General features: G+C 41.1%; 1 protein-coding gene across 1 annotated transcript; it reads right to left on the reverse strand.

Moving 5' to 3' along the window:
* Positions 1–1,645: 1,645 nt before the first annotated feature.
* NIPAL1 (NIPA like domain containing 1) lies at positions 1,646–10,601 on the reverse strand. Its single transcript, XM_010226079.2, has 6 exons — positions 10,504–10,601; positions 7,386–7,753; positions 6,973–7,029; positions 6,276–6,366; positions 4,457–4,617; positions 1,646–2,259 (listed from the first exon to the last, which is right to left on the reverse strand). Exons 1-6 carry the CDS (start codon positions 10,599–10,601, stop codon positions 1,646–1,648), a joined length of 1,389 nt encoding a protein of 462 aa, XP_010224381.2.
* Between the last annotated feature and the right edge of the window lie 3,853 nt (positions 10,602–14,454).

Genomic DNA, 14,454 nt, shown 5'->3' on the forward strand with positions numbered 1-14,454 from the left:
TTTACTACTCCTTGCAAGTTAAGGAATGTACAGCCGTCGTTACAAGAAGGTTCCAGTTTGCATATAAATTTGACTTGTTCACATTCACTCTTGATCAAGCCAGCTTTATTTTCTTTTTCATGCTTGAATCCTCTGACAAAGTTCCTGAACTCACATTTAAAAACCCTGAGATGTGGAAATAACTAATTTTCTGATGAACTATTTATGACCCATGCATCTGGCTGCCAAAGTAACTTTCTTGCTCATAAAGTGGAAATAAAGGAGATAATGATGAGTAAAATGTGGCTTGTGCAAGGTTTTAGGAGGGAGAGATCAGTGACCACAACTGAAGAATAAACAATTGTACAGATATAAATCTTCAAGTAGATACAAATCTTCAAGTAGAATAAGAGATAAAACATCTATTAGAGGTGAATATTCATTTCAGAAAAGAAAGAAAGACCAAAGAAAAACAATTACTGTAATGTTTCAGTGCTTCTTAACTACTGTTTGCAGCCTTCTTTTATCTAGTATTTTTAGAAGTAGAGCACTGTTTGGAAGTGAATTCTGCTTTCATACCAAAACATAGAGAAAGAGGACTCTTTTGCTATCAAGAAACACTGGTCTGCTTCTAGAAAGAGAGAGAAAAAAAATAATGCTTAATGAGGTTCTGATGTATGGATTGAACTATTAAAGGGAAAACACTGAAATAAATGAATTCTCTTCCTTTACCTCAGAGAAGAAGTAAAGAAATAAAGACAAGAAATTATTAACTGCACATATTGGTTTGCAGACTTTGAATAAAGTATTCCTTCATCTTAAGCAATATTTTAAAAGTGAACAGCAAGGCCTATACACAGGGTTTTTTTTTTTTTTAATAGTAATTTGGTCATAGTTTTGAAGTAAAAAGGTACATTTGTATTCAGGGATTTGGAGAGGGAAAGATTCCTAAAAGAAAAAAAGTATAACTTTGTTATTGAAAAAAAAGAGTTTGAGGGAGACTAGTTATTGAGAACCACATTTCATAGCCTTTTTGTGCAACACACCTGCAAGGTTCAATGGCACTCAAAAGTAAACAAACAAACAACAAAAAAAAGCCTTACAGAAAATTTGATATGAAAAGCTAAAAGAATTAGACAGCATTTTCTCCATATTATATCTCCAGTGAATAGCCTTCAGATAGAATAGTAACAAGCTTGCTTGGCAAATAAATTTTATATATATATATAAATATATATATATAAATATATATATATCTAGAAAACTTGAAATATCAAGGCCATCACTAAGATAATAGCAGACTATTCGTTACTTTAGCAAGGACATTATCTTTTACCATGATGAAAAACTTGCACTTTGTAAATATATTTAAGAATACAACTTTTAATTTTAAAATCCTCCAAGAGTTGTTATACATAGAAATTAGACAAACCTATTTATTGCCTGATGCTGAAACCGCATCAGATTTGTGTCCGTCGTGTTCGTTACCAAACCTTTACACTCATTTCTACCCACAGCTGGCTACGTTGCGCAGCACGGAGAGGGGTATCCCACATCCAATTCACTTCACAGGTGGCCTCCCAGAGGCCTGCGGAAAGCTAAGTGTTCTGAGGGACTCCAGCGGGCTGAATCTGCCCTTCATAGTACTTCACTGAGGAAAAGCTGCTCAAGAGCTTGCTTGACTGAATAAAACAGTGTCCTCCTCATGTGCCAAAGTTGGACTTTCCATGTTGTCCAGCAAGGTATGACAGGAGTCGCATTCATGGCCTGGCAATGAAGGTTCTTTTACAACCGTGGACATCAACTGGTTCCAGGTGAGGTTAACATTTTTGAAAGCGTGCAAGAAAAAAATGCCTATGATGATAGTACAGAACCCACTCAAGGTGCCAGTGATGTCCCCTGGGTCCATGTTGTTCCACTCCTTGAACAGGATGATGGAGAACGTTACCACTGTGGTGGTGAAGCACACATAATAAATGGGTGTGACTAGGGATGTGTTAAACGTGTCCAGCGCTTTGTTGAGGTAGTTGATCTGAGTGGTGATCGAGAGCACTAAGACTCCCACCAAAACATAAACCAATGGATGTCGATAAACTGGTTTCCCCTCCAGCATTTGTTTAATGGCAATGCCGAGGCCTTTGACAGACGAGACAGAGAAGGCACCAATGACTGAACAAATTAAAATGTAGATCAATATATTTGTCTGACCTCTCTTTGGAGCCACAATAAAAATCAGCACGAGAGCGATGGCTGTTGTGACAACAGCAAATGCAACAAACACTGTATGAAAGAGGAAATAGAAGAGTAATAAACATGAGAATGCCAAACTATGTTCACAAGTTCATTGCAATTCTACCCATTTAACACTTCCAGTGAATTAATTCAAACTGTTCAAAAGATTTACTGTACCTATATATTTTATTGGACTGCTAGTCCAATATCACTCACTATAAAGAAAGAGAAAATATTTTGCGAGATGCATGAAATGGCCACAGTCTCTCGATCTTCAGATAAAAGTTGTTTCTTTTCACTGAAGAGTGGCACTCATCCACTTGAAAGAGCAAGTACAGAGCCTTTGAGAAAAGCATGTGAACACACACAGTAATGATACATTAAAAAAAATATGGACTCAACAATCACAAAAGGTCCCAAGAGATTAACCTGGCTGAATGATGGGCCTCGTTTTGTCCTAAACTGCACTTCCCCATGCAAAGATCTCCCCTTTCTCAAACATGCTTTTGATACGCATCCTATGACCTGGAGAGATTAGCTGGATTTCATACGAACACCCTCATACTCAGGGAACACAGAACAAGGCTGTAAGCAGAACTCAAAGCTAGACAACAACTCAAATGGAGTTAAGTCAAGGCTAACGGTGAAGGTAAGTGAAAACTGTTATCTGTTTAAAGTGGAGATAACTTGGGTTATGGAGCTTTTCATCATCCCACAAGATTGAAACGGCAGGAAGTAGTAGCACATCCTTTTTTAGCCCAATAATCTACAAGAAGTTGTATAAGAGGTACCACTCTTAAGCCTGTATCTTTGGGAAACATGCTAAAGCGCCCCCGCGGAAGCTCTCCGTTTATACTGATTTTAGGGGATTCTGGGCTTTTGGCAGAATCATCCCAAGAAAGCTCTGCAACTGGGATCTTCCTGTCTAGGATCCTGCTAAGCTCTCGGAGCTGTTTCCGAGGGATCCGTATGCTCCCAGCTGGAACTTCAATAGTGTTTACACTTCTCATGAGCCAGTATTTGCAAGCATAATCTGCAAGCTCAAAGTCTGTGAAAAGAGTTAACTAATTTCTAGCCTTCACACACATCAGTAAATTATTACAGGTGAGGAAGGAAAACTGAAGTAATTCCCTCTCTTATTGAGGTCAGAAGCTCAAAAGATTACTGTACTTCCTACTTTCTGATCCTATCCTTAGGCATCCAGTATTCACAAGCCCCTGCTCTTCTCCATTCCGAGTATGGCAAAACATATGAGGACAAAGAGTTTGTCTAGAGTCATCCAGGAATGAACCTTCCCTCAAAGGACCTTATATAATGAATAAATAATATTCTAGGGTAACACATTTCTTTAAAATAAATATCTAGTTAAGTGTATTTTAAAACATTGCAGGAGATTGCTGTTGCCATACATGTATTAAGCAGCATGCTAATCTTTAAATTCTATTATGCAATACTTAGCCAGGTTGAATGCCATACACTGGAAAATATTAGACTGTAGCTATATATATTTTAAAGTTTCATTCCTGTATTTGCTGATGTTTATTAAAGAAACAGGTAACTTTCCATGCAATTCTTTGAGAAACTGCACCGCACATTAAGATCATTAAGAACATTATGACATTATGTTTTGTGGGGACATTGTAAAGATTAACAATGTAATCTACCTAAGGTACTGTAAAGGCATAGGTTATAAACAACTTAATTCATTAAGGCAGTATCTTTAATTCTGTGTATTCCAAAAACATTTGTCCATTGAAAGAGGTGGACTTTGGCAGTTTCTACTGTCACCATCATGCAACCAACAGTACATGCAGACTGTTGCTTCCTTGACAAATCAGCTTATAGGAGCTGTTAGGCACCACATTACGATTTCTTTTACCCAGCACTACCCATCTGCCATTACTCTTGCTAATGCAGCGTCACTGGTAAGTATAGAGAGTGTGAGGATACACATGTACACATGTGTAAAAGTAAATAAATAAATAAAACCAGGTTCCTATTTGTTTAGGGATTCTTAGCATCTGTATATAAAACCTTGATTGCAGTCATACCCAGAACATAAATATAGGTAAACAAGGCAGTTACAGAAATATTAAGCTCCATTTCTTACCAAACACCACCATAATTCAGTGGCAATCACAAAATTCAGTTCAATTCATTCACTCATTGATAGATCCAGTGAAGTAAGAGCGCTCACAAGTCTCTCAGCACTTTGCATGAAATATTGCAGGTTAAATCTACAGACCTGGATCTTGCAGCTTTACTTCCATCTCATCCAGCGAGGTGACCTCCTGCTCCTCGGGGGCATGGATAACCATGACTGTAGACCCCAGCATGCTCAGCACACAGCCCAGCTTCCCGTGGATATTCAGTGTCTCATTTAAGAAGTAAGAGGACAGTATAGCGCTGTTGGCCAAAACACAGACAGAAGGTTCAGCTCCACCAGCCGTGCAAGATGTTAGGAATGTGCCTGCATAGCATGGCAACAAACCAAAGCCTCTTGTGAATCTGGATACATGCGAAACCAGCCTGAAATAATCAACTATCTTACTTCCCTGCAGTTTTAAGATCTGTGAAGAGGTTGGTTAGTGACTCTAATCTTTCCCTCCAGGTGGAAAAGGTCAGAATTGCTAGAGAAATTTCTCATCATCCACGGATCCTCATTAAGAGGTGTGTATTACTCACACAGCAGCCATAGGCAACTCTAAGTTAACCACAAGAGCTGCTAATTTTAACAGAAAAAAAAATGGCTTAACCATTTCACTTGGCATTAGGAAGGAGGCAAGGCTGTTTAGGAAGCAATTCCTTAACCCCTTCCTCAAGTTCTTGCACCTGAGGACAACATGGCCCAAAGGAGGTGGCCTCACAGCATGGCTCATTAGCCAGTGACTACATAGCTTCACGCCCAGGAGCAGGCTTCACCACAGGTAGAAACTCACAGAAAAACAAATTCACAAATATATTTTTTTCAACCCAGCGATGAAATTACAGAGCAGTTTTGCAGGAGGGCAGAGATCTCACTGATACTGAGTTCTCATGAATTCTCATTTTCACAAAAATTGGAAGATCTCTACCCACATCAAAGGAGAGGCAGTTAAAACTTGGCCTGTTTAGAGAAGCAGCAGCCAGTGAGCATGCAGCTACCTACACACCAATCACAGTATATCTGTGGGTGACAGAGTTACACTAGCTTCATGTTCAAAAAAATCTGTCTTCATAGCAGTTTTTTTACTGCAAGTACTTTAAAAAAATACTGCCTAATTTAGCATATTACATGAAGCATGGCATTTAAAACTATGTCCTTCAAAACAGTATCTTTACATTTAAATCATAATATTTCAATATTGATAAGAAATTATTTTTCAGAAAGTTAGCTGTTACTGTAATCTTTGCCTTCTCTGCTTCTGCATAATTCTTATTTATGAATTTTTTCAAGTATTTAGAAATTATTTATTTCTTCATATGTTGGAGTTACTGTTTGAAGAGTGTTCATAAAACAAACAAAAAATCCCCCACGAATTATAACTGGATATTAAAATTTGCCTTATTTTCTGAAGAACTTGAAAAAGAAAGAACAAAATGAAACCCAAAATGTGTATCAAATCTACTTTAATATGAAGTTATCTTCCCATTAAAAAAAAAAGAATGTTTGGAAAATACTTTTATGGGGCAATATATATGTTCTTTAGCTGTAACAAGACTTAAAAGAACAAGACAGGACTTTTAAGGAAAGCTTCTGTCTACTACATGTTCTCAAATGGGATAAATTACAACCTTCCACCACACGTAGCAGCAGTGCATCTGGTATGTGCTGGTAATAATTAGCTTATATTAGATGTGGAAGGTTGTTGGGAAAGAGCATGTGTGTCTTTAGAACAACACTTTCCATTCCCTCTACCCAGGATACTCACAGGGAACTTTCCACCAAAGGCTAAAAATCATCCTTTGGACTTGCTCTTCAATTTTAATAAAACTGTTCAGCTTTCAGTCAAAGACATATATTTTTTTTTACCCTCAAACAGAAAATGATTCATTTTAGACGCTTGCTTCCAACTTGTACTAACCTTATAAGCACACTCAGGGCACCCAAGGGAGTAACTAAAGTTGCAGGGGCAAAGGCATAGGCAGCAAAGTTGGCAGCTTCTCCCAGTCCCACTGCAAAAGAAAAAACATTTAGACTGACCTGGGTTGAGGGGGGCAGCAGAGGCAAAAAGAATACTATGATGGGTATTTTGTATGATAAAAAAATGACAATAATAGGAAAACAGATACAGTAGAAAATATCATACTGTTTTCTATATCATACTTTCCTGTTCATTAAACGTGCACACTTTGCTTTCAAAAGCATTGGCATTATCCCTTCTGCATATAATAAAACTAAAGACAGAAGCAAGTTAATCCTTTTCCCTTAGTGTTATATATTGCAGTGAAACTTCAATGATAATGACAATGTCACAGAACAACTGTGCAACTGCAACACCTTTGCAGAAGGAATGGCACCCAGGAGCACCACAGGGCTTCAGCTCCACTGCTTTTGGCTGGATATTAAAGAAAAGCACTATTCTGCAGAGAGCTCTAAAGAGCATACAAAATGCTTGAGACCTGGGATATCAGAATGACTTTTGATATACTGGTAATTGCAATGAAATTCCTTTTAGGTGAGAAGAAAAATGGAAAAAAAAAAAAAAAGGTGTAATGAATCTATTTAAAACAATGCTCTAGGTAGCATTGTAGTAGTTTGAAAGAAAAGAGGTGACTTACTTGACAGTAACCCAGCCCACCAAAGCCATTCCTTCAAATAAGAATATCCACCCTGCCCTGAAAGGGGAAAATAAAATTTCGGTTTAGAAGAAAAATTCATTTTATTATAATAAGCAATATTCAGCTTTACATTTCCAGCAAATTATACAAAGTAACATAACATATTATGCAGATATGACATGAAGAATATTTTCCTTGGTTTTAACTGATACTTTTAAGCACTCTCCTTATGGAAACTGATATTTGATTAAATACACACGGAGGAAAGGTACAAAGCAAAAGAGAAAAGTTGGTGAAGACTGCTGATGAGGTCAGAAAATATGCTGCCCCGTATCCCTAAGAATCTGGGTAACACAGTAATTGTAGCCACATGCAGAGACATAATCCCATGTTTCTGTCTCCTGCTGGCTTACCTGCTCTGGTGGCTCCTTTGGTGGCCAGTTTCAAGAGGCCCTTCTTCTTCAGGATGAAGCTGGTGCCAATGAAGACGCTGGAGCCTATTGCCAAAGCCAGGCCTATGTAGAGCTGGCACCTGCTGCTGGCCGCCGCGGAAACGCTCTGCCTTGTGTCGTTGAAGGAGGCATCCACGGAGGCGAGGAGGGAGGAGCGCGGCGCAGACACGTTGATGATCCGGCACCACGCTTGGTAGGCGTCGCGGCAAGAGAAGGGCAGCACGGCGCCTGCCAGGAGGGAAGGGGACACGTGACATGAACCGGGCACGGCTCCTTGAAGTGTGACACCAACTCCAGGTAAAACACGCAGTCCCGGGGTGAAGAACTGGCTGCGTCACTCACAGACAGACTCATTATTTCATCCATCTTTCGCACTGCATCCGCTCAGACAAGCTATTAGGGCAACACTAAGGAATGCATCACAGAATATTATTTTCAATACAAAATTCCACACAAAATCTCAAAAGATAACCCAAAAGCTCAAAAAGAAGTTATTCTTTGGCATTGGGCAATGACCATATCACCAAAACACAAACATACACCCATTCGTGTACTGAATAAACCTCCTATTGCTCCAGGCTTCTGTTTTACATTTGTAACAGAGATCTAGGACTGACAGATAAAGAATAAAATACTCTATACAGCCAGCAAACTCTTGTTGCATATGGGCATTCACATGTTTTATGAAAACTGTTTAGGGCCATCATGTAAGACAGATCTTCTGTAACCCATTCTTTAAGGTGGAGGCCTCATTACAAGTCACAAAAACTTTCATTTACCCCAAAGAACCTGTAAATGGAGGAAAACCCCATTGACAAGAGACCGTCCTCCTAGCCACCCCTGCAATGTGCTGCAGTGCACAGTGATGCTGAGCTAACATCGAAGCTACAGCTTTCTAGTCAATCAAACCTTATTAGCATCAGTACTACGGCAGCATGCAGGGATGACACCATTGGAATTAGCCAGGACAGTTTTTAAAGGAAGAAGAGGTATGGCATTTCTGAAACAAAGTATATAGTTATTTTGCATGAGAAAAAAAAAAGGATGGGAGAACACCAATGCTGCCACATAACTGCTTCCAGTAGTTAACGCAGGCAGTTTCACAGTTTCTCAAGCTAGGCTGGCAGCAACAGCACAGATCACAAAAACCACCTGAAAGAGCTCTCAAGAACAGCCTGTTTGGAAAGAAAGGATTTATTGTTCAGATGCAATAAAATATGAAAGAGCTGATGCCGAAGTACAAAATCCCTGTCCCAAGTGATTCATGCAAAAGACTTGATGCAAGACAATTTTGTTTTCCATGTCCTCTGTAATTAAAATGACAGCTGAAGGATTCATCTTTCTGTGTTGCATCATCTGTAACACATGTGCTGCCTTTTTTTTCTTTTTTCCCTCCTCTCAACTGAAGAGAGAGAAATAAAAGTTTGGTGTCTGAGTCTATTCATATCCAAGCAAGGGAAATATTAACATTCTATCAGATTTACTTTACTACATAGTTAACAATAAGCGACCTTGGATTTTCATAATGCCGTTTAGGAGGAATATTTGAATATATATAAAATACTAAATATGGTTTAAACTCTGAGAGTGTATTTTGAGTTGCAGCTGACAAAGCTGATGTAAATAGTTGCATCTACCAGTATTAAGAACCAAGGAATAGTTATTCTTGGTTGTCCTGTCCACATGAGGTGCAACAAATGTACTACTGTTAGTTATCACCTTATTTTCAGGTTGTGCAATTGCATTTCCTTGTTTGCCAAGAGAGTTTCAGTTTAACAGGACTTGTTTTGTATCGCTAAGCCTGACTTTGTAAAGAAGGCTCTACAAGATGGTTATCTCTACATTTTGCAGATGAAAATTATAATCTGAAAGTGCTTTGCAACTGCATGCAATTACTTTTACATGGTATGTGAGATGGTAAGATGGCAAAATACTACTTCTAGAAGCTGCAATAGGATAATGCAAAAACAAAGAGATTTGCATTTATCATTGAAGGTATTTTAAACTCTAGAAGACTTTCCACAATCTTAGAAAAAGTTGGCACGCACTTATGAAATTTTACTCTGCAAAAGAAAAATCAACAAGTCATTTAAGCATAGAAGTCTCTCTTAGCTAGCACACAAAGAGCAAAACAAAAGAACGGTGACATCGCCACTGAATTAAATGCCTTTGCTCTTAATCCCTGATTTTTTATTTGGATACAGAATATACGCATGATTCAGCTGCGTCCTCTGTAAAAAAGGGATAATGCTGTTTTTTTTTTTCAGAAGGTCTCTCTCTCTCTACCACATTGAAAAATTAAGCCTGTATTAGATAAACAGACGTGCAAACTGAGGCATTCATTAAGGCAAACTCATACATGCTCACAGAAGTTCTCCTTTATCAGCAAGGCTGAAATTCTCCTCTCAGATGCCTCCTCCTTCCACTCTTGCTTTGAGGTTTATCAGCAACCTCGTCCCCAGGTTGTCACCCCACACTCCCCTCCTGTGCTTCAGCTTCAGCAAGCCCCACTGCTGCTCTAGGTTGTTCCTTTTAGATTCTTTCCCCATTTCTTGTGCCTTTTCTTAAGCCTCAAATGCAGAACTATGTGTTGTCACAGAGTGAACTGAATACGCTCGAAGGCAGGCAGTCAGCTGCCCCGCAGGAAATACTTGTAAATGTACATGCGTAGTAGAAAAATGAAGAAAGTCTTATGTACAACATGAAGGACAGTGGCACTAATTAGGTATTATGAACAAAAGTTTTACCTCCAGTTTGGATTTCTTCAAGATCAGAAAAGAAAAACAATCAAACAAAAACACTAAGGAAGGATTATGTCTTCCATATCAAGAGATTATCTAGTGTTTTTTAATTGTATAGCCCACGCACAAAGATGTCACTTCATACATCAAAGGGGTCGACAGAGGAGCTGTTGCTTTATCGCCCCTCGCTGACAGCCTGGGGATCAGGGTGGAAAGAGGGAGGACGGTGACAAATTGCAGAGGAAGCTGCTGGGCTGCAGAGCGCCCAGTTTCTAAGTGAGTTTCACTGAAGTGTCAACAAATCCAAATGCAAACGTGCCACCACAACCCCTCCTTACGGAAACAGATACTCCGAGCGGTGACTCAGGGCCCACAGCGACATAGACTGCTCCAAGTCAGGGCTGCCACTGCTTGGCTTCCAAAGCTCCTTCGCCATTGTCCAGCTCTGAGAAACGCGCCTCAAACACCCAAACATTTTCTACCAAGAAGAGGTGCAGACTGGCAGGTAGCTCCTCTCGCCCTCTGCTACATGCTCCTCAGAGCGGGTCTTGCATCCGGCAGCGCTGAGGTGCTCAGGACTATCACACCCTGTGGTGCTTCAGCGAGAGCCGCCCGCGTGGCTCGAGGCTGAGCTAAAACCCTCTGCAAAGTGACTCGTTTGGTGACAAGCATCAGTTTTGGCGCTCGCGCTCCGGCAGCAGCTCCTGCCCGGCAGCCCGTGCCCAGCGCAGAGCAGGAGCCTCCCGAGGCACCAGCCAGACACCAACCCGTCCTCGCCAAGCAAAGCCGGCCAGGGGCCGAGGCGCAAGAAGCGGGCGGCACCCAGCACTTGTGAAAGTGCCACAAAAAGGTGCTGAGGAGCGAGCGCCGCCTTTTAGGGAAAAAAGGGGGGGAGAGGGGAGAGAAAGGTAAAAAAAAGGGGGGGGGGGGGGGGAAATGTTTGGGCGGTTTCCCGCGCTCGGGCGGTTTCCCGCGCTCGGGTTAGCGGTTCCCAGCGCAGCCCTCCTGGAGAGCCCCGGGCCGGCGGGACCCCGCGCCCCTCCGCACCTCGCGGGACACTGACCTGGGCGGCAACGCGGCGGGGCGCCCATGGCGGCGGCGGCGGCGGCGCCTCCGCGGGGCTCCGCGCGCAGCGGCGGCGGCGGCTCCGGCTCCGCCCGCCGCGCACCTGAGCGCGCCCCGCCCGGCCCGGCCGCCGTCCAGCCCCGGAGGGAAAGGGAAGGGCTTTCCCCCAGGCTGCCTGGACGTTATTTATTTATATATTTATATATATTAATATTTATTTATTGATACATAGGAAGTTTTGGCAACTTTCACCGCTCTGGCCCTGCGCAGCCGGTGGGAGCGATCTGAGCATCCCGCTCCGCAAAGCAGTGCAGTTGCCAGGGATACTCTGGGATGACGCTCTGTGTTTTTACCAGCTCGCTGGTGTCGTAAGAAGCAGTTGTCTGTGTTGCCCAAGGAGTAATTTCAAAGCAGAAGTTGAAAACTTTGTTTTTCAGTGCTGGGTGTTTTAGGGGCAGAGGTCAGTGTCCTATTTCTATAAGTGCATTCAGTTATCTGTCTGGTTTATCTTTACAATGAATATACCTATTACAATAACTTCTGCAAAAGGTGGCCTGAACCAAGCGCAGGACATTAGATAAGGTTAGCATATAAAAAGAGTTTCCATTTCTTTCCTTTAACATCTCCAAAATACACATTACTGATACAAAACAGCAGTTATCCTAAATAGTATTGAAAACTGTTATATTTAAGTCACAAAGGAAATGTCCATCTTCTGCTGTAGAAGCCTGGCCATAAGGTAAGGCTTCCTGCTGAAGAGCTGAGTCTCCTCAGTCTGTGCCCAGCTGCTGTTTTTGTTCCTGCGCTCCCGCAGCGCTGCCAGGACAGAGTTTGGGTGTTCACACCCCTGCATCCTGTCAAAACCTCTCGGCCTCTCCAGGTTAGAGTGATTTGACCCAAACACAGCAGGTGTCAGTCCTGTGAGGACCCCAGCTGGCTGACCTGCAGAGGAAACAGCGTGTGGGGGACACCCCAGCAGGGACAGATGATGCACAAGGAAGGACGAGCTGCCCAGGACAACCTTTCCCCTGGATCAGCTCTTGATGCTCCCAGCGTGGGGCCACTTCTGCAGACTGGCCTCTCCAAAGGCCCCCTCCTTCCTCTCGCTGTGGGCATCAAATCATTCCTGGTAATGGAATAAAATACTTCATCTGAGCTGAGCTCATTTGTTTCTTGGTAGAAAATCTTTATTTTTTATTAATCTAAACACACCCTTTGTGTGTTCAGAACTGCAACAAACTGTGAAAACACTATCACATTTTTTTCCCCCTCTGAGGAAAAAATACAGCCAGAAAACCCTCTTCACTAGCAATAGACAGACATAAAGAATATGTATTCTATAGTATAACTGTACTTCAAGAATATACCTCACTGATGATGTATAGTACTTTATAGTACCAGTACTCAGCTAGTTTCAGAGAACTTAGAGACAATTTCAGGAAGCAAAAAACATTAAAATAACTTATCGGCACTGATATTTTTCTTTATTTTGGATGTCATGTAAAGGTCAGATGGGAAGGAAAATAAAGTCTTGCTATGAAATCTTATCTGACATAAAAAGGAAGAAAATGTTGGCTTAACATTCAAAGTGAGCCGTACCGAGCGATTTAGAGCTATGGCTAAATCACCAGCTAATGCAAACCACTTATTTCTGTGGAATTTCGTCAGCAAATATTGTTCCATTAATAACAAGAGATTGGCCCATTTAGGCCCATTTGGGCCATTTGGCAACAGAAATGTATGTACCAGTAGTCGAGGCAACTCTGTGGTGACTTGTGTTTCTCCAAAGGAGAAATAAGGATAATGACAATGAGACTCAATTACATGTCAGTCTGCTGAAATAGCACACTATTTTTTCCATGAAATTTATGGAAAATTCAAAAGAGAAATTATGTCAAAACTCTGCTACTTATGGAAAGAATATTTCTTGAAAACAAATATCAAACTGTTCATTTTCAATACAAATTAAAGCACTGAATCATATCTAATCAGCATTTCAATTATATATTTACATTTATTCTGTCCTAATGAAATACAGTTTGTCTCTGAATGCTTTAACTTAACAAAATCTGTGTGATTTCTTAGCTTTTAAGCTAAGACTTCTTAGCTTAGTATTTTTGCTCTGTTGAGGATATTTTTCTCGTAAGCATATTTGGAGTTCTTGAATATGTTACTATGTAGCATTTGATCATATTATCATAAATAATAATGATGACAGCTGGTTTGACCACGGTGAAAAATTTCTCACTGTGCAGCTTGTCAAGATGCAGATGAGAAGCAAGATTATCTTTTTTTTTTTTCTTTTTTTTCCCCCTTTTTTTCTTTTTCCCAAGGAGATTTGCCCATGGCAATTTGAAGTCCTCTCATCATAGCTCAGCTTTGCTGCTTCGCGTTGCTGTCCTTTGCCTGCAGTCCCTGCTACCTGTCAGGGTCCAGACAACAGGCTCTGTTAAACAAGGCAGCTGCAGACAGGCCTGGGATCTGTGCTGGCCTTTTCCCATGGCTTGGTCCGTGTAAAAGTTTTAGCATCATTGAACTGGCAGCCTGTTCGGAGCTGCCAGCACTCCTGTGCGGTCCCTGCACCCCTTCTTTACCCTGATGGTATCAAAGGACAGCCTGTTTTATCACCGTTCTTCCCGCCCCATCAAGCGCCCATGGTTAATACTAAACTAAAAATACAGTACCACCTACTGGAGGAGACACTGTTTGCACTGGTGTTTTTATTGTCACCAAGTCCTGTTAGCTCTGACTGTGAGTTAGGACACTGAATTCTCCTTAACACAGGTCCACACACAACAGTGTTAAATAAGCCAGAAGTCTTGGAGTCTTCTCAGCTGCAGTGCTCCAACATGATATCCACCACCGAAATCATATTGATGCTAGAAAAGTATTTGCAGAAAACAGATCTGCTGAAACCATGGCCATAGTCTAAGAACTGTAGATAGTTGAAACACAGTAAGCTTTAAGGCAGTGTCATTCCCTTAAAACTTGCTTATTTATACATAAATGTACACGTATAACATACCTAGCATTTTGAGCATGTGTGTTTGAAACTAAAGATAGCTTTAATAGGATTGAGAAGAATTACAGAGGTGCTGACAAAGCAAGACACAAAAATAGATTAAAGTTAGCCTGCTAAAACAATAATCCATTCGTGCTGTCATTCTTCCATCAGTCAAGGTTACTCAACTGGGATGCAGAACTGTAGGAAAAATACCCATGTG

The sequence above is a fragment of the Tinamus guttatus genome, unplaced genomic scaffold (genome assembly GCF_059628265.1).
Source record: "Tinamus guttatus ecotype Peru unplaced genomic scaffold, ASM5962826v1 Tinamus_guttatus_pri_ptg000213l, whole genome shotgun sequence".
Taxonomy (NCBI): Eukaryota; Metazoa; Chordata; class Aves; order Tinamiformes; family Tinamidae; genus Tinamus; species Tinamus guttatus.

Bases quoted from the DNA above. Each gene is read 5' to 3' on its own strand.
- NIPAL1 (XM_010226079.2), bottom strand. From the start codon at position 10,601: ATGGCGAAGGAGCTTTGGAAGCCAAGCAGTGGCAGCCCTGACTTGGAG. The intron at 6,367-6,972 runs GTAAGTCACCTC...TTTCTTTTGCAG, and splicing joins GTGGGCTGGGTTACTGTCAA to TGGGACTGGGAGAAGCTGCC. The intron at 2,260-4,456 runs GTCTGTAGATTT...TCTTTCATACAG, and splicing joins AGTAAAGCTGCAAGATCCAG to TGTTTGTTGCATTTGCTGTT.